The sequence below is a fragment of the Rhamphochromis sp. 'chilingali' genome (genome assembly GCF_963969265.1).
Source record: "Rhamphochromis sp. 'chilingali' genome assembly, chromosome: 2".
NCBI lineage: Eukaryota > Metazoa > Chordata > Actinopteri > Cichliformes > Cichlidae > Rhamphochromis > Rhamphochromis sp. 'chilingali'.
This window is the reverse complement of record NC_137930.1, coordinates 6,099,948-6,127,890: the sequence shown is the minus strand read 5'-3', so window position 1 is coordinate 6,127,890 and position 27,943 is coordinate 6,099,948. Positions and strand designations below refer to the sequence as shown.

The 27,943-nt window shown below is 42.0% G+C and overlaps 1 protein-coding gene across 6 annotated transcripts in view; it reads right to left on the bottom strand.

Annotated features, from left to right (window-relative positions):
• The window catches only part of mical2b (microtubule associated monooxygenase, calponin and LIM domain containing 2b), a 63,017-nt gene that overhangs the window by 14,953 nt on the left and 20,121 nt on the right, over window positions 1-27,943 (bottom strand). For 2 of the 6 annotated variants that reach the window (XM_080876349.1, XM_080876352.1), the window contains exons 2-25: window positions 27,421-27,813; window positions 24,657-24,864; window positions 21,813-21,929; window positions 21,121-21,222; window positions 18,707-18,862; window positions 18,495-18,595; window positions 17,247-17,504; window positions 16,329-16,444; window positions 16,041-16,167; window positions 14,602-14,692; window positions 12,243-12,390; window positions 11,378-11,574; window positions 8,779-8,873; window positions 8,268-8,336; window positions 8,032-8,160; window positions 7,231-7,410; window positions 6,860-7,132; window positions 6,650-6,778; window positions 5,806-6,276; window positions 4,998-5,099; window positions 4,719-4,811; window positions 3,771-3,957; window positions 3,615-3,688; window positions 2,429-2,516 (exon numbers count right to left, since the gene is read on the bottom strand). In XM_080876349.1, coding sequence (XP_080732475.1) covers window positions 2,429-2,516; window positions 3,615-3,688; window positions 3,771-3,957; window positions 4,719-4,811; window positions 4,998-5,099; window positions 5,806-6,276; window positions 6,650-6,778; window positions 6,860-7,132; window positions 7,231-7,410; window positions 8,032-8,160; window positions 8,268-8,336; window positions 8,779-8,873; window positions 11,378-11,574; window positions 12,243-12,390; window positions 14,602-14,692; window positions 16,041-16,167; window positions 16,329-16,444; window positions 17,247-17,504; window positions 18,495-18,595; window positions 18,707-18,862; window positions 21,121-21,222; window positions 21,813-21,929; window positions 24,657-24,864; window positions 27,421-27,726 — 3,817 coding nt within the window. In that variant the 5' untranslated portion in view covers window positions 27,727-27,813. Of the gene's footprint in view, window positions 1-2,428; window positions 2,517-3,614; window positions 3,689-3,770; window positions 3,958-4,718; window positions 4,812-4,997; window positions 5,100-5,805; window positions 6,277-6,649; window positions 6,779-6,840; window positions 7,133-7,230; window positions 7,411-8,031; window positions 8,161-8,267; window positions 8,337-8,778; window positions 8,874-11,377; window positions 11,575-12,242; window positions 12,391-14,601; window positions 14,693-16,040; window positions 16,168-16,328; window positions 16,445-17,246; window positions 17,505-18,494; window positions 18,596-18,706; window positions 18,863-21,120; window positions 21,223-21,812; window positions 21,930-24,656; window positions 24,865-27,420; window positions 27,814-27,943 lie in introns of those variants that run through there. The other 4 variants (XR_013970882.1, XM_080876350.1, XM_080876351.1 and 1 more) reach the window with 4 other exon arrangements.

Below are 27,943 nucleotides of genomic sequence, written 5' to 3'. Positions count from 1 at the left end.
ATCCCTAGATCCATAGACTGTATATAAATGATGAAAGCATTTTGTAAAGCCTCAAACTGAACATTTTTAGCACCTTTTTAAAACCAGAGTTCACAAGCAGAGGGTGGCACTGCACAGCCTGCTAGTTCTGGACACTAAAATATGCAAGATGATCAAACGTCTTTAGTGAGACTTGAAACTGGTGACAATGACCAAAAAAAAGAAATGTATCAGGAAAGTATTTACGAAGGGATCGATCAACGGAGGACTATTTTCCATATTTCTATACAGCTGGACATGTTTTTGCAACTAGAAGATTGACCCCCTGCTGGTCATTCGAATTAATACTGGTTTATTACCATTTCACATTTGTTTCACTTTGCAAGCTCCATCTTTTATATACAGTCTATGCACGGGCCAAACCGCTAGCATGGCTAAAAAGAAAAGCTAATTTCAGTTTGATGCACAGTTTAGATACCAAAGAACTGAAGATAATGGCAGCTTCATCCTTTCATGTAAGTATTCTTGGCGAGTTGTTTGCATGATACTGTTCATTGCATAATATTTAATATAGTATTTAACATACCACAAAGCTGCACGTAACACCTTTATCAACTATAGCATGCGATACGTGTGGTTCATGCTGGTTACTCTGGGTTACACAGAGACAGTACAGAGCTACGAAAGCAGACAAGCTCTTATGGCCAAAGCCAGCCAATCGTCACCTTCACAGGACTCAGCCAATCAGAGGGTGCAGCATTGGAAACTTGAACGGACTGAACAAAATGAAGTGAATGAGACAGAGGAAATGAATTTGGGAGGGGGAGAAAAAAGGAGACAGATAAGATAAAGGAGAATGAATGGAAAGATGGAAAAAATGCACAATATAGTGAGAATTACAGGAAATGGTACAATCAGCACTGAAATTCTCACGTTACGATATTAAGCACTGAATACACCTTAGGTATCATTAACAAAACAGAATATAACAAATAAGGCTCACATTTCACAAAATAAAAGCGCTACATTGTTGCAAAGCTAAAAACAAAGTGAACATTTTCACTGAGTCAAGAACTTCAGTAGGTTTGGATTCAATGACTTTGGCCAACAGGGAGGCCGAAAGAAAAAAAACAAACAAAAACAAAACAAAACAAAACAAAAAAAAAACAGTCTGAAATGATCATTATATAAAGAGTCTTTTTTTGTTCTTGTTTTATTTTTTAAGAAAAAGCAATAATGTGCTTTTGAGTTAATTTTATAACCCAATGCAAGAAAATACTGCAAAAACCCCCAACACAGAGTGGGTGCTCTCGTGACAATTAGAAAACAGAAGTAAAAAATTAGATGAATCGTCACCCAAAGAGAGAAACGTAAATGATTAAATTTTTTTTTAAATAATTTGAATTCCATCCATATTTTTAAAATGATTTTTAACAGAAAACAATACAATAAATAATGAATCCTGAATAAATAAAGGGACATCGGTGAATTACCTTTAAGAAAATACACAAAGTGAAATACTTTGAGATTAAAAAAGAAAAAGAAAAAAAGATATACAAAAATGAAAAGCACTTCCTGAAAAATGTATTTATTATAAAAAAAATAAAAAATAAAAAAAAAAGAAAGAAGAAAAGTTTGGTATTACTATTGCACACTCTGGTGTTGCAGCGTTACGGGGCAGCAGGCAGAGTGCAGACACCACAATTACTGGTTTAGTCCACTGAGAAAAACCAACACTCAGTCCCGATGGCTTAAAAAGATTGAAGCAGAGAGCGTGTTCCAGGTCACTCTAGTGCAATTACTATAATACTGACGATATATTAACTAATCAGATTCTTGTTTAGAGTGTCTTGCGGTCTGGGTTGGACATTTCTGTGACAGCCCAGTGGGTAAAAATCTGCCTGGAACAAACCCATGTGAGTCAGAGAAGGTTACAACACCAGGAGAGCCTGATGGTCAACAAGCATGTACCAAAAGAACCCGGGTAGAGCGCTCAACATGGCGTCCTGCTTCATAAATTACTGATGGCTTCAAAAACACAAGACTAAAATGAAATGAAATGATGGAAAGCATTGCACATTTGACGCTTTTTTGGGAAATGCAAAAGAAAAAGAAATCCATCTGGGCTCCTATCTGGCCACCTGGCTCCATGACCCCCCCCGTTAGTCTCCCTCCTAAGTGAGCTGGTGGCCGACGAGATGCTGCTGGGCCATCTGGGGCTCCTGGTAGATCTGTCCCAACACCTCATGCATCATGTAGAGCAGAGGACAGCCCAGGCTCAGCAGCTCAAACAGCAACACATAGTCATGCGAGTAGCTCCTTATGTGCGACCCCACAGCTGAGAAAGACTCACACACACTTCCCAACAGCTGTTGAGGCAACACACACACAGCCCGGCTAGCACGCCTCGGCAGGCTCAAGCCTCGCCTAAGCAAGGAAACCAGGGTACCTGGGGGTTGCAGCTGGGTGCTGCCCGTGGTGGCGGTGGTGTAGCTCCCGCCGTCCATGGACGAGGGTGCGACACGACTTTGGGGTTCCTGTACAAAAACAACACACAGAGAAAGAACTCAGAAACGCAACACACTCTTCTAAAACAACAACAGGGAACTTTTCAACAAGAAGATTTAGACAACCACACAAGTTTACTCCACTAAAACTACCGTTTCACACCGATGCTCTAACACTGCTATTCTTTTCATGCTGAATATAGGGTAATCCAGAATTAGAGTATGGAGGACAGATACCCACACTGAAGGTTTGATTGTATCCTTTAAGCAGGGTGGAATGCCATCCCATAATAATAGGTACTCGTTCATATGAATAACAGTGAAGAAAACCGTCTGAAGGTTCTCAGTCATCCAGGTCATCGTACTCTAAAAAGCATCTGGACTTTTTCCTTGTTTCCTTGAAGAAGCTTCTTCAGTTCTAAGAGTAATTGGTGGAGAGTCTCAGATTTTAAGCCCTATGGGAGTGTCCCCAGGAGGGTCATGAACCCCCTATTGATCCTCTACCTAAAATATCCAAATGTCCAAAATGTGAACATTAGCATCCTCTTTAGAGGAAAGTGTGAAAGAAGCCATCTATGTCCACCGTGAATGACCATCTTTGAACAGAGGCGGTGGCTTACGACACCAAGTGTCTGTCATCTATAATCCAGGTTTGAGATCCTTCCCAGACACCTTAACGCCAACTCACATCCTGGGCCATTTGACCACAGGAAATCACATCATAGGGCGGGGCTAGGCTTCACAATGGGTTCACCTGAAACCTTGGCCGATTGTGACCCACACATGTTTTCACACCTTGGCTCGTGTGATTAGGTAGAGGATCAATAGGGGGTCCATGTCCCTCTTGGGGACACTCCCGTAGAGTTTAAAATGTGGGACTCTCCATTGCTCTTAGAACTTCTCGGATGAGAGGTGAAACTTCTTCAAGGAAACTTGGAAGTCCAGACGCTTTTCTTTCCAAGCTCCTTATAAAAGAGGTTAACATGAAACATTTCCTTTGTGCTATAAAAGAAGATCTTTTCTAAAAGCTAGCTAATAGAACTGAACAGTGATATTACATATGGATATTACATTGTGTAATAAACATTTACTTTGTAATAAGTAAATGTTGGGTGTTGGGTTCCTTACCATTCTCCTCCTAACTCTTCCTGGGTTATTGCTGTACAGGCGCTGTGCATAATGCAGCTTGCAGTAGAATTTAGCTGTACAGGAAGCAGAAAAAAATATATTTTGAAGTGACGTCTCCTACAGGTTTTAAAGGCAAGTCCAGCAAATGCAACGTACCCTCCTGTGAGTCAAATGTGTGTCCTCCCAGGCGGAGAGTGCAGTTGCAAGCGTCGCAGCGGAAACACTCTCGGTGGAAGAAGTAGCCCTCGGCGCTGAGTCTCTCCATCACGTACACCCGCTTGGAGCAGAAGTGGCAGATGTCGCTGCCGCCCAACCCGGGAGGGAAGTCCTTACGCACCACACACTGAGAGGAAGAAGGCCAGCATAGGGTTAGATTTTTGAAAGATTCTTTCAAGCAAGCTTTTAGGACCGTTTTCTTCCAAGAGACACCTGAGGAGGGGAAGAAAAAGAACCCCCAAACAAAAACACACATATCAGGAGCAAACAGCCAGATTGCAGCATAAAGAAACTGTCAAAGCTGCAAAGCTGGTCACAATCACAGAAAGTGTTGCTCTTGATAGCTGTAAAGTTGCTGAAGCAGTATATGAAAGTTTTTAGGGACACACAGTATAATTTTGTGCAAGAGTCAATAACAAGAATAAAAAATAAAACAACCACTTCCAGTTCACAGGAACAGTCTGGATACTTATTCTCAGGCGATATTACAGGACTGTAAAAAGAGCAGAAGATTCATGGACGTTTAGACCTGCTCCAGGCCTGTGTATGTGTCAAAGCAGGGAAGCAAGTACAGTCATTTTTTGTTAGTTATGAAAGATGCTGTTAAAGAGAACTTCACCAATTTAACATTTTATTATTTGTTTAGTTGTCATAAAGGTTCTAAGTCCTGTACCAGAACCAGAGAGGACATCCTGCCTACATCACCCAAAATGCATCTTACACCCGTGATTATGGCGTACACATTTCCCATCAGTTCATGAATATTAGTATCTGGAGTTGTGTTTGCTGTGATGAAATAGTATTAAATTGAATACAAGCTGCAGTTTTAAATGAACCCCGGCAACACAGACAAAAAAAGACTCGGGGCTAAAGCCACATGCATCTTACCGGTGGAGCACTGGGCCTGTGGTCTGTCTCATAGAGGATGGCCAGTATCTGAGCTTTAGCATCTATGGCTGATGATACCTTTCCAACTGTACGCTAACATTAATGACAGGTGAAGAGGACGGGAGGACAAAAAGACGAGAAGGGGAAAAAAGAAGGAAAAAGGGTGAAAGTTTGGGAATCAGACAGGAATTATCAAGAGGGCAGAAGGAAAAGGCTGAAAATGGATGATTTGTATTAAACGGTATCACACTGTATTCAGACTGAGGCACTGCTTGGTACCTCTTTGCTGTAACGAGGAGCCCCAGTCGGACAACTTATGGAGCGAGCGAGTGACTTTGGAACGATTCTCCTGAGGTCCTCAGGACCAGACCTCTCCGAGTGCTAAATGAGCAGCAGAATGAGCAACAGCTTGATTCATTTCATAAAGAATAAATGTGTTATTGAACACATGCGAATGTGAATACAAGAGGAAAAACAACGAGCAGGACCCCCATGCTATAAACTATAAACCTAATGCCCCCATGGGGTTTATAGTTCCTGGTCATGAAGTCAGTTTATAAAACAAGCTTTTTTTAAATAAATTAATTGGAAGGCAACATTTTTACTTAATAAGCAGGTTTAAGGTTAATAGCCTTAACACTTTAATTTTAACAGAATATTTTTTACATTCTCGTGAAATGTTTCCATTTTTCTTTATCCATTGGGGAGATAGCTAGTAAATTAGTTTGTTATGAATTAGACTTCCAAAAATAATATTTGTAGGTTCACAATAAAAGCAAAAAAAAAAAAAAAAAGAGACTTAAATTTTTGCAAAAGAATACTGTGAATTTGAATTTTCATTAACATAATGCGATTTCTTGCTGTATACTGAATGTTGAAGTATGTTAGAGCTGTTAGTTTTCTTCCGTGACATTCACAAGTTAACACAACAATGGAAACTCATGCAGGCACAGAAATGGGTTACTTTGCAGAAGGTTTAAAGCTCATGCAGCTCAGGCAGCGTTACATTTATATTTTGTTAGATAAGCAGTACCGACTACCAAGCGGTCTTCATGCAGGCCATCGACGTGCACAATGACTCTGTTACCTCCGTGTGATTATTTTCAGATGCGTTACTATCATCAACTGTCACAGTTTTGTGAACCTTCTCCTGCTCATTTTCCACATCGTTCTGTGAACTCTCACACATATTCTCATAATTCTGCTCGAGGCCTGACGAGCCGCTCTGTTCATGTTCACAGCCAGCGTCCGAGAGCGGAGAGGAGCTCTTTTGGGTCCCAAAGCAAGGCAAGGAAAGAGCAGCAAATGTTTCGCTGTTGGGTGCAGAGGAATCAGGATGAAGTGAACAGATTTCCTGTGTTTTTTCAGAGTCTGTGGAAGAGGGAGTGTGTGTCTTGTCCTTGTGTCCAGGAGTGCAAAGTGGGACAGAGGAGAAACCAGCCTGGGCTGTGGGGTCAGGGACAGGGTGGACCACAGGGTAGATGGTGGAGCTCTTAGGTATAGACAGAACAAGAGGAGGTGTTGACAAGGAAAGAGGAGAGGAAATGGATGATTCCACCTAAAGAAGAGGAGTCAGAAACATTAGGCTGAGTAGAATAAAATGATGAAAGCGCAGAAACAAGATCATTAAAAGGTTATCAAACTCTAAAGTGAAGAGGAGCGGTGTAACATTTACCATCTTAGAATCACTGCTGGGAATTAAACTGAAAGTTGTTGTTTTGCAGGACTTCTAAGTGTCAAAAACAAAAACTGCAAACTGTCTAAACCGCCCAGATGATGTCATTTTGTCAGACAACCAATTAAAGAGCAGAAAAGCAGCCAGCTGTACATCTCAAACGAGCATTAGTCCCAATTTAGCCATCATGAACATGCAGCAGTAAAATGATTAAAGGATGAACATTTTCATGCCAATAGTGTGTATAATACACAACCTGTGGTAGACAAAGAGGAGCTGCTGAGGGTGATCTGCTTGAGCCTGGAAACATTGAGGAGAGGAGGCTAGCTCTCTCTTTTATACTCCTCCTGGAAAAGTCCCTAGCAGACAGTCTCTGGTCTTTACTCTAAAGGAACAGCAGGTGGCGGTCAAAGTTGGAACGGATTCAAAATAAATAAATACTGTAAAGAACTGCTATGACATTCACCTGCCGCATAACCCCCCCTGATCTCTCAGAGGACTGCCCAACACCCAGAGCAGACTGAGGAGAGGGAGAAAGACGAATAGGTGAGAGGTCTGGAGAGGTGTGTTCTGGGTAGTAATGTTCAGGAGTGTCAGGGCTCAGTGAGCGAGGAGGACTCAACGGGCTCTTTGAGCGTGGGGGCGATGGAGACCGACTGCAGGCGCTCCGAGTGTGAGAGAATTTGGGGGAGGAGAGGAAAGTAGCGGGATTCTCAAGCAACTGAAGGTAGATGGAAGGCTGGGTCAAAGGCAAGAGGAAATGGATTATGCACAGATGCGCACAGATGCTACATGACATAATGGAAGAAGTTCAGAGGCGCTCAGAGGCAAGCATACCTGCCACTTGGGGCGAGTGGGAAGCAGACTAGGAGGAGGAGGAGGAGTGTCATCTTTGGGCTTTGCAAAACGGGGATTTTCTCTCTCCACTTCCCCATCTTCCTCATCCTCCTCATCTGATGAAGGAAGTGGGGAAGTTGGAGGAGACTGAGCAGGAGAGTAGGATGGATCTGATGGGTCCTGATCCGACGGAGGCGTGGATAGGAAAATAAAAAGGAAAGTAAAGGGTGAGAAAAGGGTGTGCAGAGCATGAAAGGGTTACTTCGCAAAGAAGCCAGTTTGTGATATGAGGACAGCAAGCAAAAACAAATGCATGCATGAGGAAGATACAGGCATTAAATCAATTCTCCAAAGTAAAAGCAAAAAATAGATTTTTGTCAGACTGACCAAGATTTGGATGTAAATGCTCCATCATGAGAAAGGAAGTCTCATAATATCAACATACCACGTTTACCATAAGATAGTATTATTGAATTTAAGTGAAATACACTCACAGAAAATACTTCAAAGATGAAGTATTGAGTCAGACACTTTTTCCTTCTGGTGTACCATCAAATAAACCTGCAAACAGCATTCTTTAACCAGCTTAAAACTGCATCATGTTCTCCGTCAAAGCTAAAAGATTACAGACGGATACAATGACAGCCAACTGTTCTGCAACACATCCGATGCAGGCAGGCAAATCCCAAGTAAATTAACAACCTTTAAGACCCTTTACATAGTCAGAAGGCAGAAACCCCACAGGCGACACAGACTGCTCAGACAGCAGAGGGAGGATGAGGAAATAAATACCAAACTCACCTTTGTTCGAGCCTTTACTGTTGCGGAGTTCTCCTCAAATTTGGCCAGCAGCTGAGTTGCCATGGAGCGGACTTTGTTCTCCCGTTGTTCCCCATCCTCACCAGCAGGGGGAGCACTGTGACAGGACAACTGGCATCACACAAAGGAGAAAGAGAAAGTGAGATCAATTTGAAAAGCAAAAAGTGGCATTACCCACATTGCTTGGAAGAATGAAGCTATTTCAAAGAAGAACCTACCTCTGTGAGGTAGTGGTTGCCCTTTCGCCGTTTCTTGTTATCAGAATCTTCCTCCAGTTTCTTGTCATCCTGCAGCATCAGACAACACAAACATATACAAAGTGCATCTCACTTTCATCCGTTAAAAAAAAAAAAAAAAAAAAAAAAAAAAAAAAAAAAAGACTTTAAAAGAGGCAAACCTGTGGGAAATTTCAAAATAAAAGGCTGTTGTACTCTCAATAAGCCAAAACTTGCAAACCTGCAGGAGTATTAACCACAAAGCAAACCTATTTATCACAACAGATGCTCTACACTAATACGCCTTTTTCCTCCGGCACTCATAAATCCTATGCACACTAACAGCTAAGATTCATGGTTAGATAACACACGCATTACAAACACTACTTTGACCTTTAATGCTACCTGATCTCTAATCTAATTTATATGACTACTGTTGAGCAGCAGAAATGTTCAGATCAAATCAATATCACACAAAAAGCAGCAAAATGCAAGAATCAGCATTTCTCCTTACCCTGGGAATCCTCTTTCTGGGCTGAGGCAGGTTTAGCGCCTTGTGGTTGGTTTTAGATTGATAATCTTCACCATTTTCATCTCCTTCTCTGGAAACTGGAAAATAAGCACAATACAGTTTACATACAAGTTATCCAATCTTTTCAGGAAATTCTGCTAAAACAGTTCAAGAAAATGTAAAATTACTATTAAGATCAAATGTCATTACAAGGCTTGCTGGAAACAGTAAAATTCCTATTTTAGAGGTGGATTTGTTTGCAAGTGCGACACTTGTTGATTTGAGTAATGGAAAAAAACAAAAAAAACCAAAAAAAACCCTGTATGCGTCACATACAAGGCAGTGGGAGAGAAGGACACAAAAGCTCCCTTTACATGAACAACCACCACTGACAGGTGGAGTAAAAATCGCTGATCACTTGTTTTCAGAGCAGCTTTAATGGGACTTTCTGGGTCCTGACAACCTAGAGGAAAATTAAATTGATGCAGACACTACCCTGCTGAAACAGCAGTCCCCAGCAACAGCGGTCCTCCCATAATTAGACAACGCACTGGACAACACTGTCAAAAATGGTTTAGGAAAATAGCAACACAGAGGACTCAAAACTACCAATGCCCAAATCGCAAATTCCAAAAAACTAAATCTCAGAAACTACAGGTCAAGTTCATGAAAATAGAGTTTCATTAAAGAAGCATGACTTGTTTGGACAGGTTGCCAGGAGCAAGTTTATTTCTTAACATGGCAGCGCAGCCAAGTGTGCACAGTCGCATCTGAACAAACCACAAGGCTTCTGGAACAGTGTCCTTTGGTCAGACGAGACCAAAGTGGAGATGTTTGGCTATTAATGCACAGAGCCACGTCTGGCAAAACCAAACAGCATGTCAGCAAAAACACCTCACTCTAACTGTCAAGCACGGCGGTGGAGGGATGATGATTTAAGCTCGTTTTAAAGACACGGGACCTGAACATCTTCAACCACAGACTCCTGTGTATGCCAGGACGGCACTGAACACAGAACTGTGCACAGAACTCTGCCCTCCTGCATGATCCAGTCAGCTTGAAAAAAAAAAAAAAAAAGCAAAAAAAAAAAAAAAAGCATAAAAACCATTAAAACCCCAGGAAGTCACACTTTAAGCACCATCTTTGCTATTGTGGAATTGTTTGAGTGCCGTGTAACATTAGCATAGGGGAGGTGGGCGGAGATCCGTATTCAGCAACTTATCAACTCCCTGAAGGCCTTTTCCACAAAGCTGATGCCCAAAGCGCTTGCTTCACATTTAGAGTCTAACACTGCTCTACATGTTTATCTCCCTCACTATTTTTTTCTACTTTTGGTTCTGTTTGATGTCACTAAGTGCAATATTCTTTATAAGGCCATCTCAGGCTTGCTGTGTTGGCTATGAATACAGAAATCCTGCCCACCTACTGCTCAAATCTGCCGTTTGCAGAGCCCACTTAAAAGTCAAAAAATGGGAACAACTTTTTTTTTTTTTTTTAAAGCTAAGGGGCAGCAGCATGGCCTAATTTCAGAAAAATGTGAATTATTTTGATATAAGCTATTTTATTTGAGTCCAAGAATAAAAACATGGGACTGGAAACAAGTCCTGTTTAAACTTAGATAAGTCTAAACTTAGATAAGGCCAAGTCTGAGCAGTGGACTTAATTAGACCAGGGTTCATCCTTAGACTCCAAATAAAAAAAGGAACTGGAGTAAAAACCACTAATGCATCTTTCCAAAATAACCCGAGGCTATTCAGCAGCACAAAGGGGCCCAGTGTAAAGACTAAATATAACTCAAGCCATGCACTTAAAGATCCTAAATTCCCACCAAATAAACTGAAAGTCAGTCATTTTTCCATCCTTTGAGTTCAGCAGACAGCAGAAGTCTGCAAACACCAACATTAAAGTGCGTTAGGTAAAACGTGGCTGAGGCTGCAGCTCGCAGTGGTGCTGGACCTGAAGGCGTCCAGAGTTACGCCAAGCGACTGGATATGTCTTCCACAGACATAGCTCGCATACCACTCAGGTCTCTGGCAGGGACCAACTCAACCACAGTTGTGTAACATGTAACTTTAGCTCATGTAGAAGACTCAGCTGGGACTATAATTTAGCAGAGGGACTTCTCCACAATTTAAAAAGACAATGAAAATGTGTCCACAGCAGCAGTCTACCAACCAAAACACTAGAAGGATCTTGATGCGATCCACGTGAGGATATTTTCTCAAGTATCGTTTTGTCCTTTAAGAGAAATAAAGTGGATGGAGAGCCTTGTTTTCACAGCTTTTTTTGGGTTACATACAGCATTTCACATTTTTTGGCAAATGGATAACTGCCTCGACCGCTTCCCCGTCTGTGTGTTCAGGGTTAGATCAATACACACGGTTAAATGTTAAATGATCATTTCCTGTTCCTAAACTGGGGTCAGGAGGTCAGGTTTTAGGGCTACCGTTTCCAGTCCAAGAAATTTACATTTAAAGACACGATGAAGACTAACTTTAAAAAACAAAAAAACAAAAAACCCAACAACATTGGGTTGTTCATGATTGAATTAAAAAACAAATTCATGTAAGAATCTTTGTGGTTCTGTGAGGAAGAAGCTGACCTTTGTTTGCTGGCGAGTTCCTGAAGGCCTCGTAGAACTTGGAAAGGTACAGGACCATCAGCAGCTTATCAGGTTGAGAATCTGCAGCCATCTCCTTTCCTGTCGTCACCGGTTGGATGCCAAACTCTCGCTCAGCCACATCAAACGCCAGCTGATTGTTCCCCGCCACGTCCTCCTCGTTCAGAGAGTCATAATCACTGAAATGGAAAAGGAGATGAAGGTGAGGTTAGGAGATGTGTGTATACGCTCAGGAGGTTTCTTCATATATATTCCATATACTGAAAACAATCTAGAGAGAGCCGTTTGTGGAGGATAACTCAAGCCATTTATTTAGCTTCTAGATTTTACAGATGTCCCGTAAATGCTTCACACATTAGAGCAAAGCTGAATAAAAACAACTAAAGGAAAATATGACAAAAATATAAGTCATTAACCAAAATACAGATCTGCACTGTGTTCAGAACAATTTCAATAAGCCAAGATGGTGACAGCTTGAGGCTTCATGACAGCATACATAAAGCAGTCTATGCTTGCTGACTATTTGAGGGCATTCCAGTTACTGCTGACGGCTCCACTACAGCAGGAAATCAAGCAATTATCAAGCAAGCAATTTAAAAATTGAGCATTGCACAAGAAAAGTCAATTAAACTGTGAGGAGAGAGCCAAAGAGACATGGCTCTGAAAGGTTTCTTTTGTTTGTTTTTAATTTGCACAATCATATGACTCAATTACTAAGCTATTCTAAACCAAACATTGCTCTTGAAGCTGTTGACGGAGCATGAGTATGAGAAGCAAAAATCGTCGCCTGAATTATCACGAGCATTAGTGCAAGTGTTTCCTGTTAGCAAGCTTTGGCTCTCCTTACATGAGCTCAGGCTTCTGCCGATGGATGAGAGCACAGAGGGCCAGGCCATTCCTCCAGGAAGATGCGAGGTTGGTGACATCGACTCCCTGGTACCCATGAGTCTGCCTCTGACACCAGCTCAGCAGGCGGCCAGGATGGACCTCAGACTCTACAGAGAGAAACAGTCTGTCAGCATGCAGCATCACAGGAAAGGGCATCTTCATCGTCACCATCATTTCCTCAAGGCTGGAAATGTTCCTCAGACAGTGCTGACACTATGGCACGTTAATAAAGTACGGGTTGGTTTGAACTTGCAAAACCTGAACGACCTCCCAGGCCTGAAGCAACACTGGCAGCAGAGCACATGCAAGGACATGCTTTAAATCATGACCGTAAACTCAAGCAACACAAACAAGAGAAGGAATTAGAGTGTCCAATGGGTCCCAGTACTCTTTCTGCAAAAACACTATAGGTAGCGGGACTGGGAGCAGTGGGGTATCAATGCAATCCCCTGCTTCTGAGAAAACCCCAGTGTCCTCTTCAGTGCATGATTTTAAACAAACTTATGAAATAGCACAGGCTTAGTGAGAATTATTAATGATTTTACATGATAAAAAGCATGTGATACTAATATGTCATGTCATACGTCATGCATCTTCCTTCCTAGCACAAATAACAAGACAGGCCCATGCAGCGACAGCTGCTTGTCAGCCTCGGACAACAACTTAAAAGAAAACAAAAATGCAAGAAAACGGACCGGATTCAACAAACACCGAGTACAATCAGATCACGAATCCTTCATATGATGTTAAGCTAACAACAGCCAGTTCTCCATTCTTGATGCACTAGTTAGTTAAACTCCACACAACAGGAAGAGCAACCTGTGGGAAACCTTTATTGTGCAGCTACTGAAGAGCTGAACTTGACTTAGCTGTTGTTAAACTAAAGTTTTAAGCACTTTTTCTGGGAAAAACGCTACCTTGGCTACGTTTGGGCTTGACTTATGCTGCGTCACTACTATTGCTATATAATATGTTGCTGGTACTCTGTGGCCACAGATTTACAGAAGCTCACTGCTCTTCATTTTGGTGCAGCCTGCAGCACAGCTTTTATTTATTACAGATTCGATCCATTTTTTCCTACATTCTCAAAAGTATTACAAATTTCCTTTGAAATAATACAATATAATTTTGAGGCTCTATTGCAAAACCCTAGTCCTAATTAGTATAATATTCCCAGGATAATCGCAGCTCTTTACCAACTCCATTCTTTTTTTAGCTCTCCAGTTAATCCTGTGCTCCAATACTGCCATCATATTATTACAGGGAGGCCGTCTCAGGGCGCATCGTTTATGGGGGCAGGAGACATGAACACTGTTAAAATTGTTAATATTTACCTTCTTTTTTTTTATTTTTATTTACAAATGCAATGTTTGATTACCCCTGCATCCCAGGTTTTAGAACAGATACTTCCATAGTGCCTCTGAAAAGTACGACTTCATGCAACATAACCAAAAGTACTAATATTACTAAATTGAGCAAATTTAAATGCAAAGCCCTACACTGTGTGCATCTGCTCTTCCAGATCATATCAGGTCAGCTCATGCATGAAAGAGGCCTCATGTTGGACCCTCGTGCAGGTGTAATGTTATCCACCTGTATTGTCTGCAATGAGGCGTGTCGAGCCTGTGACTGAGATGGAGCTAAAGTTTCCCCTCAGGAGGGCTGAGCAAGCATTCAGTATGATGTCAGCGGCCTTCCTTCTGTGAACCAATCTGAGGAATTTATTCAGACTCTTTTTTTGGGGTATTAGATGACATTGCCAACCGGTGCTAAGATGTTTTTGGAAACCTCGTATGAGCTTCTCAATTTGATGTTTCAAAGAAAGCTTTCATGCAGTGTTAATGAGGCTGCAGATGCATCCAGGTCTTACTGATGAGTCAGAATGATCAGATTACTATTAAAAGAAGACTGGGAGCTTTTACAGACTAATTAAGTCCCACCTGAGCAGTTGGCAGCAATCCTTTATGCCGCTACATATTAGGCACATCTACAATCTGCTCTTTGTTATAGCTCCGTGAACAAAGTAGATTGGCTGGGACTGTAATCTCCAATTTGTGACTATTAAAGACTCACACAGCAGAAAATGAAGCTGTTCGACATGCTGGGTCTGTCCAGATGCATCAAATGCTCTCAAAGTGCAAAGGTCCAAGAACACGACGAGGAGAGCTCGATTATCATCAACTGTCTTTTTCTGTAATGCACTATAACGTTGAGGTTCTTTGATGTTACCATTGGTTATAACTTGACACGATTATAATTAAATCCATTATTCATGTTTGATGGTTGGAGTGCACTTTGTAGCTTGGAGGAACATCTACCTTTCCTGGACAGGTTGACTGATCGACGTGCTGGTCCTCCTCTTTCTATCTGACCTGGTCCCTGATGACCATCAATGAACAGGTGACGCACCTGGAAGTACAAAAATCAGGAGGCCTAATGACATATAGGTTCTAGGGATGTGCAGATAGAAACTGTAGGCTGTCGACTAAAATTTGTATATTTTTTTTCTTTAAATGTTACATTGGTACATGGCATTTGAACTGCAATATATATGATACTGACCACAAAGGTTTCTGTTGGAACAAAATGTACTTGGCACTCTTTCATTTCCACATTCAGTGGAAAGATTACATGATTGTGTTGACTGCCCAAAAAAAACATTTGAGTTTTCAGAGTCTGCAGGCTTCCAGTGTCACGAGAACCAATACTTTGAGAGATGTTTTCTCATTTCCTGTTTTGATCTTTTGAAACTGATTGGCTGTTATTGTCCAATGGCTATGAAGACGAAAAACAAAAGACAAAATTTGGGGGTGGCTGTAGCTCAGGCGGTAGGAGCAGGTCATCTACCGATCGGAAGGTTGGTGGTTCGATTCGCTTCCCCCAGTCTGCATGCCAAATATCCTTGGGCAAGATACTAACCACAAATTGCTCTCCGATGCATCCATCGGAGTATGAATGCGTGTGTGAATGTTAGAAAGCACTTAGAAAAATGTGCTTGTGTGAATGGGTGAATGCACAAGTTGTATAAAGTGCTTTGAGTGCTCAGAAGAGTAGAAAAGCGCTGTATAAGAACCAGTCCATTTACCAAATCCAGGAATATTTGTGTGACCACGGGTTTGAAGATGTTTGGTGTTGATGACTACTTATTTTTTTGTTAAGGCAATGAAACAGCCACATAAGTTTGTTTATATCAATGTAGGGATGTCAGATTACACCCTTCTTGATTTCACCAGACAGTCCCCATATTTTCATATTCAGAATCATAGCAATTACTCCTTGATGACCCCTCTCAGCTGCACCATAGTGCTGAATCATCAGAATTTGTGATGGCAAATGTGATATATTTGCATAGTTCAAGTGAGCATACTGAGTTTCCCTACTGCCCTTATTTGCAGAGCTGAATATTATCGATGTAAATCTAGAAACGCAGCTCTCACTGAGGGTGTAGTTGGTTGGTGCCAAAACACCAGCAGCAGTAGAGATTTGATCTCACACTGCAGAATTTGTAGAGAATTTGCTCAGAAAAAGTTTGAGCTCGTTGTCGATGCCTTATGGAGAATAACTGAAACATCTAAATCTCTTCAAACGCGGGTTTATTTATGTGACATCTACCATATTAATGTGGAAACGATCCCCTAACATTCTAGTTTATAATGAGGTAGACAAGTAGAGATTTCAATCCAGTATTTCTGTTAAGTGTAGAAGGCAACTTCTTGCCTTCTTCCTTCACAGGTACCCTGTTGAGCACAGGACTCACCTGATGTGGGCGCACACAGCTGGCGTTGAGGTTGGGGTAGCGGGTAGCAGGGTCAATGGAGTACTGTTCAAAGTTTTTACTGATGTTCTCTGGGGTGGTCTGGGGTAGAAGACGGTAAATGCTCTCCCTGGAGTAGAAAGAAAGATTTAACTATCAGACTTAAGAAAGAACAGCTTTTAAAAGGAACCCAGAGTTCTATGACTTAAAAGTGCATTCATGTGGAAACAAACCAGCTCAGGCATTATTAGAAGACATAATCCGTTTGAATCCATGAACATGCTCACACACCTCTCAGCCAGGATCTCCAGTGGGCTCTTTCCTTTTGCCCAGCCCTTCACCATCCATGCAGTGTCAAAGGCAGCCAAAAAACCCCGAGCGCAACCCGTACCCATCGGCCAGAACGGCTGTAAACAGAAAGCATGACACACACAAGCTGAGCCTGGCACACAATAAGAGCAGTGTCGGACAACTTTCACGACACTGATAAATACATAAGTACATTTTATTCTAGGCACCTGTCAAAAACACTCAAGATCACATTAGAAGACTTAAAAATATACATCTCATTAAGTCAATAAAAGATTCAATAAAACAGTTAATAAAACAAGTTTACAATACATAAAGTCATTATGACCAGAGTAGCAGGTGGGAAACGATCAGACTGTGTGGAGTTTAACGATGGTGTTTGGAGATGGGATCTGAAAGCAGAGAGTCGGTGTTATGGATGTCTGGTGGGAGGGAGTTCCACAGGTGATGGACGGACAAGGTGAAGCCTGTCGAGCCCATAGCAGTCAAACGGGTGGATGCCACAATGAAATGGAGAAACGCACCCAGAAGTTCAGGGAGGCACTTAAGGTTAGTGACTGCCTTGAAAGCTGGGAGCAGAATTTTGAACTCAATACAATATTGAACCAGAAGCCAGTGAAGCTGCTGAAGGACAAGCATGATGTGGTTAATGGACGAGCTGGTGATGGTGCGAGCAGCAGAGCTCAGGAACAGCTAAAATTTATGGTTGAACTTGAACACGCGGGCACGGCAGTACTGTTGGGTGAGACGGATGGAAGCGATTAATGTTACGAAGATCAAAGTACGATGTGAGGGTGGAAGGACAGTGCGCCGTCAAGGATGACACGCAGACTCTGAACCTGAGCGGAGGGAGAAACCGAGCGACTGTCAATGAAAAGGGAACGCTACAACTTCTCATACCTCAAGCAAACTATCTCCCACCAGTGCAACCAGCAGCTGGTGTCCATGTTTCTCCCTGATCAAGGCGGCGTTTTCTGAGGCGTACATGCAGGTGAAGTCAAACATGGCTACATCTGGCTGTCCGTAGTGGTTGATGGCGTAGTCCAGGGATGGCAGCTGGTAGTTTGTGCCAAAATCAGCCGCTTCACGAGCATATGAGAGCAACGCTTCCTGATTGACGTTGTCAGGACTCAGAAGCCGTTCAGTTTCCATGTAATCCTGCATTAAGAAGAAGGAGACAGTTAGTTTTAGGCACATTGTATTGACAGTTGCTTTTCCACCATATTTAAAAAGTTAGTGTTATCCCATCATTTTTAATCAAAGCAGCAAGGCTGATGGTCAACGAAGAAATATTAACCGGGATAATTCAGAAATGAGTTTTATATTTCTGCTAAAACTTGATGTAAAAAAAAAAAAAAAAAAAAAAAATTTATTAAAAGGCTCAACACTGTCTTTCACTGAACACATGCGTCTTTACCTATATTACTCCCACTGTGGGGGAAAACATCTGCCTTCTTTTACACTGTGGGGACCTCATCGTCACAAATTATCTTAAAAGAAATAATTACATTTTTTAAAAGAAACAGTTATAACAGGTTTAGGGAGAGTTTCCAGGATCTTAAGAGAAATCCATGTAATGGTCTTGAACTGGTAATAAAGGTATGTGAGAGGGGAGAGAAAGAAAATTAATAAATAGCCCTCATACGTATGCCAATCCATCCCCAATACTCTAATACTCTCATGTGTGTGTGTGTGTGTGTGTGTGTGTGTGTGTGTGTGTATTTTCAGATAATTGGTTTGGCAGACATTACTGGGTGGTTAGACTGAGGGTCACATGGAGCCTTTCCAATATGATCCAGTTGATGTCCTAATGCAACTGTAATAACCGCATTTATAATGTCTAATCTCTTTAATGGTGTGTGTGTGTGTGTGTGTGTGTGTGTGTGTGTGTGTGTGTGTGTGTGTGTGTAGGTGTGTGTGTAGCGCATGAGCGTTTAATTAGAACCCCATTCATCAACCTCCTCTATGCCGACCCGTCACTCACTGGTCTGGCGAGCACGCACGCATTCCTGTTTGGGAACGGCCTTTGAATCCTGGAACCAGGGTTAACCACAGAGGGAGGGTGTGAACTGTGACCCATTGGAGTCTGGAAGAGTCGAATCTATGTTTGTGTGTCTGATTAAATCAAAGTCAGCTGAGTAAACTTACATTAATGATGACCCCTTTGTCCAGCAGGCTCTGCTTTTTTGCAGTCATGACAAAGTAGTGGGTGTTGTCTTTGTAGTAAACTATGTTCTCCAAGTCGATTCCTGCAAACATGAACATATTTACTTAACAGAGGACGTTTAGCGCAGGAAGGAGCAGCATTTAGAGCGGGAGAAGCTGTCATTTTCCCACTGCAACATTCTTTCCTGACTCACCCGTGTCCTCTTTGAGTTCCAGAAAGAACTTTTGGTTAAAGATGAAGGCCACGCCACTTATTTCTTCTACTTTGGCCTCTGCTGTTGTGTTTCTATTGACAAAGTTAGCCGTTATAGCGATGGCCAGCTTCCCACGAAACTCCTTGCGCCTGAAACCTGCAGAGGTGGGGGAGGAAAAACAAAAAAACAAAAAAAGGGTTCAAACATTTCAAATCATTTATTATTTCCTGAAGTTGGTAAATCAATACAAAAGTATTGAAAATACAATCCACAAAGCTTCACTTTGTTTGTTCCAATAGTGGGAAAACAGTAAGCTTGCTCCTGATGACCTCAGCGATCTGGATGTTTTGTAAGGCAAAGGCTGAATTAAAAATGTAACTCAGTAAGAGTCCATTTAGTGCTTTACACATGAGAATGATTTTAAAAGTTATTCAAAGGGAATGCAGTGATTTCTTTTTTACTGAGTAATGTGCTCCACCTTTTTGATGTTTGTTAGATTTCTGCAGAATTATGAATGAGCTGTAGTTTTACTATGACCTGTAAAGACACAGTTACAATAATCCGCTGAAGATGTGATCATTTGAATACTGTGCAAGCAAGATTTTCTGCATCTGCTTCAGACTGAAATCCTTTAATTTTTCCAATATTTTTCCTATGGTACTAGCACGGTAGGGAAATGCACTGTTGCCTCACAGAAATAAGGTCCTGGGTTTGAATCCAGGCTGGATTTACAAGAGATGCCTTTTGTGGAGTCTCCAGGTACTCTGGCTTCCTCCCCAAATACATGCATGGGGTTAAAATAACTGGTGTCTCAAGTGGTTATAGGTGTTTCTGTGAGTGCGTCTCTGTGCCAGCCCTGTGATAGACTGAAGATCTGTCCAGGGTATACCCTGCGTCTTGGCCTATGACAGCTGGGATAGGCTCCAGCACCTCTGATGTAAGGCTGAATTTGTGCATCATGTTTTCTAGATAGGCTGTTTTCTTTGGGGGTGAAAACAACCACCGATTTGCTTAATGCACTTTTTGTTTAAGTGTAGGGGAACTGCAATCATGTGGTGACACTGATGTGTAGAGTTGTGTGTCATCTGCATACTTTTGACAATAAATGTTATAATACTCTGAATGAGAGGGAGCATGTAGATATTATTCCCTCAATACCGCTAATGTACTCTCCAAAATCCAAAAGTACTTATCAAACAGGCTCCAAGTGTACATCACATCCTTTATCCCGGGACAAGACTCAGCGGTCCATCTGCAAGGACAGAGGTCACTCTTTCGAAGATGCCAATGTACCCATTTTGGACAGAGAAGACCGACGGTTTGAAAGAGGAGTGAAAGAAGCCATCTATGTCCACTGTGAACGGCCATCTTTGAACAGAGGCGGTGGTTTACGACACCAGCTGTCTGCCATCCAGTGTTGAGATCCCTTCCCAGATGCCTTAACATCACATCCTGGGCCTTTTGACCTCAGGAAATCACATGATAGGGTGGGGCTAGGTTTCACAATGAGCTCACCCGAAACCTTGGCTGATGGTGACCTACACCCGTTTTCACACCTTGGCTCGTGTGATTAGGTAGAGGATCATTAGGGGGTCCAGTGTCCCTCTCACTCCCACAGGGCTTAAATCTGGGACTCCCCACCATTTGACCCTAGAACTGCAGAAACTTCTTGGATGAGAGATGAAACTTCTTCAAGCAACTTAAAGAAGTCCAGACGCTTTTCTTTCCAAGCTTCTTAGACTCTTTGCCATCCTCATCATGGATATGTGGAATTACTCCAAGTCTGAAGAAAATACCTGCAGGGCCTAACCATTGGGGAATTTAGTATTTTTAATACAGATGCTGCAATTCTCAAGTTATCTAGTGTAGATGACAGTCAGGAGTTAGGGAAAGAACAACATTATGACTAACAAATAATTTGCACAAACACCCCCCTCCTACTAGTCGACCATTATAATCCTATTTAGAATATTCCTTGGAGGAAAGTCCCGGAGCAACATGCAGTTGAAAGAGTTTCTCTGCAGTCATGGAGACACCAAACCTTCAGGAGGATGATGCTTCCCATCAGTCGTCCTTATGGGAAAGTAAACATGTTCATAACACACATATGCCACACACACTCACACACGAGCAGAAAATAAACACTGCAACTTGTATGCTTTGACAAAGCCAACAAAGCTCTCCAACAGTTCATGAACCAGAACACCCCTCTGACCCCATACGCACCATTAAGCCTCCAGCTGAAACTATGTCAGCAGGAAATGCTTTACCAAGTGGCCGAAAGCAGCTTTGCGCCACCTCACCTCATTTCCACAAAAAACAAACAAACGGAGCTTTGACTCCTGAAATGTAGGTCCATAACAAAGTATGACCCACAGTACCACTCGCATCTGTAACCTATAATCTTTTCTCACCATCTAATGTGCTTCTGCGTCCGTCAGCTCCAATCACCACGTCAAATTCAAAGTCCGAGACAGGATGGCCAGAGGGTCGGATCTCTGCCCGCCAACCATGACCTGAGGAAGAACACAAGGAACCATATATGATATTCAAGGACAGTGCAAGAAAACACAAGCAGGAAGGCACGCTCAAGTGCTGATTTTAAAGAAAAACACGAAACAGAGCAGATGAGGTTGGATCTCAACTACCCTGTCAGTGTCACATAGTCACATAGTCATGTTCCTTGGAGTGTTAGAGTGAGAAAGTTTCTGGACATGCTGTGTGGGACATGCTATTTTAAGAAATTCAGAAAACACAGCACAGAGTTCAACTAAAATTTAACAGCACACTCAGTTTATCTTTATTCTCCACACAGTTTATTAGAAATACTCTATATACACTTCAAATGTGCGATCATTTTAACATGCACTGTGTGTAGGGAACTTTCCTTATATAGCCAAGATATGCAGGCGGGTCCCAGCATGTCACTGCCACTCGTGACACTTTAACATACAGATAATACCACAAATACACACCCACAGACACACTTGTCTTTCTGTATTTGTGAGGATACTTACTGACTTTGGAACTGAAAATGGCTTCATAGTAGAGCAATGCACTGACTCACACACTGGTGTAATGAATTTGTTCATGAGGACATACTCACCGACATCTGTCTGCTCCTCTGGTGGCTCCAGCAGTTTGATGAACTCAACATTGACGTGAATCTCGACACCAAGGATCAAGCTCACTTTTACCAGCATCAGTTGAAGCTGGCGGATACCTGGAGCAGGGGCAAAGAGACAAGTATGTTCACAGAGCAAACCAAGAAAAGAACCATCTCTACTGGCAAAAAACAGCAATTCTTCATACTTAGTAGTTATTGACACACATCAATTAAATCTCCAGAATAAAACTGGGAAATTTAAAAAAAAGCCAACGTCCTCCAAGATCCATGATTATAAAAAAGGCATTCTTCTAACCAAGCAGCAACTTACAGGGATAAAAAGAAATTATGCCAACAGAGAAGTGCCAAAAATGACCCGAGCCCATTCCAGGGTGGATTTTAAAGTTAGAATGAACTTTACAGGCTGTAAAGTGTGCTCTAAAGCCTCCATAACAATGCTATGGTGGGTGGATTTTCAACAACTAACCCTTAAACTTTAGGAAGGCTTAAAAACAGGTGGCTTTTCGTTTATTGTCATTTAGCACTAATTAACTAATGACCAAAAATGGTTTAAAACCCCCAAATTCTGGGTGTTGATGAGCAGGGGAACAAATATAACTAAGTTTAATATCTACAACCTTTGGTATGGAATGTGGTTTACTGATGCTTTCGTGCTGATGTTTATTTTGCTGAAATTGGACTCAGATGAGTTTTTAATGTTATTTATTCATGAAATAAATAGTTTGGGGGTTTGAACCTTTTTATGCTTCTTAAGTAGGCCATGTCACATAACTCGAAGAACCGCTGACACAAAAAGGTAATCACAAGGATTATAAAAATAGAGCTTTGCTGCTGCTGCGACTGAATGAATCCAAAGCAACAAAGACAAGGACACCGTACTTGTGTGGATCTGTCACATACAAATCTGGTACAACAGAGTACTGCAACCAAACAGACCATAAAACAGACTGACAAGAGTAGATACTTGCAGAGACATGGCAACAGACTCTCAATGAGTCAAAATTTAAAATCAACATAAGCATGATTTTTTTTAGTTTTTAGAATAATATAATGCGAGTTGTTTGTACATGTTTCCACTTGTGCTCCAGAATGAATTAAAGTTAACGGACGTTCAGGAGAAGGACATGCAGTGGGTGGGTGTGGTGGAGGAGGATGCTAGGGATAGGATGAGATGGAGGCAGATGATCTGCGGTAGCAGCTGGAAGAAGATTCCCCCTGAACACTACTGTAAGAATCTGAGATGCCGAAGCATTTACACTGTACTTACATGCATTAGCAAAGAACGCCCGTACAGTACAGATGAGAAAAAAAAAAAAAAAAAAACAAGTGAAGAGAGTCAGCAGACCTCATCTTTGAAATGAGATACATGACAGTTGCTAAAGCTGGAGAGCAACAAGTGCGAATGGAAATGTGAATGGTAAATGGCCTGTATTTGAATAGCACTTTACTTAGTCCCAATGGATCCCAAAGCGCTTTACACTACATACAGTCATTCACCCATTCACACACTGGTGATGGCAAGCTACATTATAGCCACAGCTGCCCTGGGGCGCACTGACAGAGGCGAGGTTGACCACCACCAGTAGGCAACGGGTGAAGTGTTTTGCCCAAGGACACAACGACTGAGACTGTGGGAGCCGGGGCTCGAACCGGCAGCCTTCCGATTACAAGACGAACTGCCAACTCTTGAGCCACGATCGCCCCGCTACTTGCAAACTGCAGCAAGTCAGGCTGCAGGAAAAACAATCCTCCTCTCACATGACACAGAGTCACACATCCACTTCTGTGACGTTGGCTTTGGTTTTGTGGCCAGACAACATCACATTTACTGCACAGTAGTGATTTCTCACACACACAGTGCACTTACTCAGAGGCAGGAACCATTTACATGTTATGGCTTCACAGTACTTTGCATGTTTTCTCTGTTAAAGCACTACTGCGGTGCCACTCTGAGGACTTTACAGCCCATTTTATTTTTACAAATGTGCTTCAAACGCATCACATGCAAGAAATCATAAAGATACCGCTCCAAACAAAAATAACATTAGAAATGAAATTAGATTAGAATTTGAAAAATCTGATTAGAATGAATACATTAAAAAAAAAAAAAAAAAAAATCAAACCAATATTAGAAAATTTTCAGAGCGATTAAATGTTCTATAACGTAGAACTTTTGCCAGACTTGTTTTATAATCTGACACCTCTTCAGCTGGCATAGGAAATTCACGTTTAGTTAAGACTAAGGGGTAAGAACCCTGGGCATCCACTAATGTCTGTGCCCCACCCCTTACACACAGAGTGGAGAAAGTAGCAACTTCCTCTGGGCTAAAGGATGGTACCAACTTTCAGCCAAAGTACAAGCCCGACATCAAAGCTGGTACTGCACTTCCTCAGATCTCCAGAAATACACTCACAAAAACCACATTAAGAGATAAAAGATGGAAAATTTCCCAAAATATTATTATAGCTTAATAAAATTTCAGACAGGCAGAGCAACTGAATTTTAATTCATTTTTCTTATGTCTCAAATGAGATTGTTTCATGACTATATTATCAAGATACCATGGGACTCGTGTTTTGTTTCCTATTACAACCATTTAGAACCTGGTCAGTAAATAACTTTAAAAGCAGATGAATTATTCAATCATAAATTGGAGCCATTTGAAAAGAATTAGGATGAGTCTTCCTTCCTAGAGCTAAAAATCAAAGAATGTGTGTCACAGTTTAACTTTCAGTCAACTTCAACAAGTCTGCTGCGCTGTTTGTTTGGAAGATTATCATCAAAGCTTAAAAAAAGGAGACAAATGATGTGTGCACGCTCACTGATGTGGTCGATGGAGCCAGCACAGAACTTTCCGTAGAACTTCTTGGCCCCGAGTCCCCTGAGGTCGTGAATGGTGTAGGGCCAGAGGTGGAGCACATTGTTCCTGGAGAAGGTGTCTCTTTTTTCAATCACCACCACCTTGCAGCCCAGCAGAGTCAGCTCGATGGCCGTCCGAAGGCCACATGGACCGCCGCCAATGATCAAACACTGAATGGGAGAAGATTTCCGTTTTAAGAATCTGTACTGCAACACAGGAACAACTCCAGCATGTCGTCTGCCTGTCTGACTCTCACTGTCATTGTACTAGCTTGTTTAACACTAGCTTATAAAACAAGGGAGCTCACAGAGAGGTCTGAAGGCAAACGGCAACAGACAGTAACTGAAATGTTCTCTTGCATGTTATTCAACCCAATCAGGTTGTGAATCACTCAACATACCTAAAATATCAGCATGTAAGCTTAAACATATACTTTACAGATTACTGAATTTCAACCCCTAATGCAAATATGCCATGCATGCAGCTGGAGTGGGAAAGCATCATTCAAATGTCTTGCAGCAGCTAGCGCCCCTCTTTTTAATCACAGTCAGCGCCTCATTTCCAGATTGGCACGCAGCTATTTTACAGCTACACAGGAAATTACGTAGCCAAACAGTTAGCACAGCAATTTGGATAATTTTTGTTAGGGTACATTTCTAACGGCTACCTTATTAAAAAGAACAACGAAAAACCGATAGATTCACAGAACTCTACAAAGTCCCAAACTGCTAAATCCTCTGCCCTCATTTTGAGAATAGATACAGTTTTAAAAGAGAGATCGCCCACCCAGCCTTAGGCCCACCATTTTTCTCCTGGAAAAAAAAAAAGCCTGAAATAATAGTTTCTGTTATTTTTGGCCAACTCCCAACCCAGCCCTTTTGTGTCAATCTCCCCTCTGTGAGTCTCTGGCCTCATTTCCCTCCAGACTTCTTATCTTCTCCTTCAGAAATGAGCTTTCCAGTGCTGCGTTAAACACAGTGCTCAGAATATCCATTCGTTTATGGCGAGACAAAACTCACGTGACAGAAAATACCAAAGAGGAGATCCTTATTGTATCACATGAAATGCATATGTGAACTTTCATAATGTTTTTGAGCAAATAATACTAAACTCCCAGAGAGCAGCCATTTGGCTTTTCTACCTATAAAACCCGGAGAGCAGCCAAATGGCTGGTAGGCTTTTAGCTAAGCTTTAGCTTCAGCCAAGTGGAAGCTAAATTGGCTAGTCATTCATATGTATATTAGGTTGTTACCTGGGAATTCTGGAGGGAGGGGAGTGTGTGATTGAGGGGGTGGGGGAGCTGCTAAAAGCTGTGCACTTTTGTGTTTCATCTTGATGCATTCTCAATCATCCAGGGAAATAAATCTCCAAAGGTCACCAACTTGGAGTGTTTCAGTTTGCCATCTTAGGGAGAAATCAACACACCGTCTAAGAAGTTTTTGCGCAAGTGAAAGCGATGTGAAAAGATTGTCCGTGGTAACATTTCTGCCCTTGTCTAGGAATGGTTCCATCAGCCTCATTACTACATTTTCAGAAAGTCTCTCCCCAGTGGGACGATTGGGGTCCTTGCCAAGATATGGGAAGACATTGCAAATGTACTTGGATTTTAGGTCGCAAGCCACCCAAAACTTGATCCCAAACTTGTCAGGTTTACTTGCAATATACTGCAGGAAACAGCACCGAGTCTTTGATGGGAAAAAGCTGTTCATCAACGGTGATATGTAGACCAGGGTTGTAGCACGTGATGCAGTTGGTGACAAATGATCCCCACACACTGGAAATTGCAGCGAACATGATTGACATGGCAGCACTGAATGCTCATGTGCTGTATCAAGCATGCACCGGGACGAAGGAAAGACGGGTGGACTTCCTGGTGGAGCTTGCAAGAGAGTTGGCTCACTCTCATGTAGCTGCGAAGAAGGCAAGAAAAGAACAGTTGCTTTGGACACAACCCTCCACACCTAGCCCTGGAAAAAGAGCCATGTGCAAATGCAAGAACAATCATGCCACTGTGCGATGTGTTCACTGCTACAGACACACATGTGGTAAATGCAGACTACAGATACCATGGCAGTGCCAGGATTGTGAGTGATTGCTGAAAATGTTGAAATGTACTCACTCACTTTTTATTATTATTTGTAAATATGTGTACAAATGGTTGGTTTTTTGTACTGTTTTTATCAATAAATCTCAGCAACAAAGGACATACACCCATGTGTGTTGATTTCTCCCTAAGATGGCAAACTGAAACACTCCAAGTTGGTGACTTTTGGAGATTTATTTCCCTGGATGATTGAGAATGCATCAAGATGAAACACAAAAGGAAGTGCACAGCTTTTAGCAGCTCCCCCACCCCCTCAATCACACACCCCCACTCCCCTCCTTCCAGAATTCCCAGGTAACAACCTAATATACATATGAATGACTAGCCAATTTAGCTTCCACTTGGCTGAAGCTAAAGCTTAGCTAAAAGCCTACCAGCCATTTGGCTGCTCTCCGGGTTTTATAGGTAGAAAGGTAAAAGCCTGGGGATGCATGTGTTAAAAACACAGGTTACACTAAGTAAATGTTTCTGCATGCATCTCAGTCATCGATTTATATTAATTCTACTCCTCAGAGTTTGGATCATGTGTTTACTGCTGTTCAACAGCCTTCAACACTATCAGAACAACATCACACAACCACTTCAGAACCTTCAGAGGTCAGTCGTGCTTGGTCTTTCTTACCCTCGTGCCTTGGCAGGCCTTATTCTGGCTGTAGACCTTTTGCTGAGCTCTCTTGTCCAGTTTGGTCCAAAGGGCTTTGACTTTCCAGGTGCTGACTGCCGCCTTCAGTGAGTTATAGAAGTTGCTGTGGTCCAGTGGATCCAGCTCCAACTGCCTGCAGAGGATGCTGAAAGCCTGCAGAGTCCCTTTACAGGTAGATGCCTGGACAAAGTTCTCAAATAGCTGGCTGGCCTGAGCCGTACGCTCATCCTCTTTCTCACCCATCTGCCCAGTTGATGACCGGTGTGTCCACTCTCCTTTAATCATTTTCTTCCACCTTTGCTCTCTCGCTTTTTTTAATCCTCTCCTTCCACACAGTCAGCACAGGACTCCCAGCATTTGTGCAGTGTTCAGCTGAATAAAAGAAAACAGATTTTTAGAAACACACACAGGGGAAGAAGACCAAGAACTTGTTACAGAGTTCACAGAAGTAAATCTGTCAGCGAGGGAAAGGTGAGATTATCATTTGGTGCAAAGTCAGCAA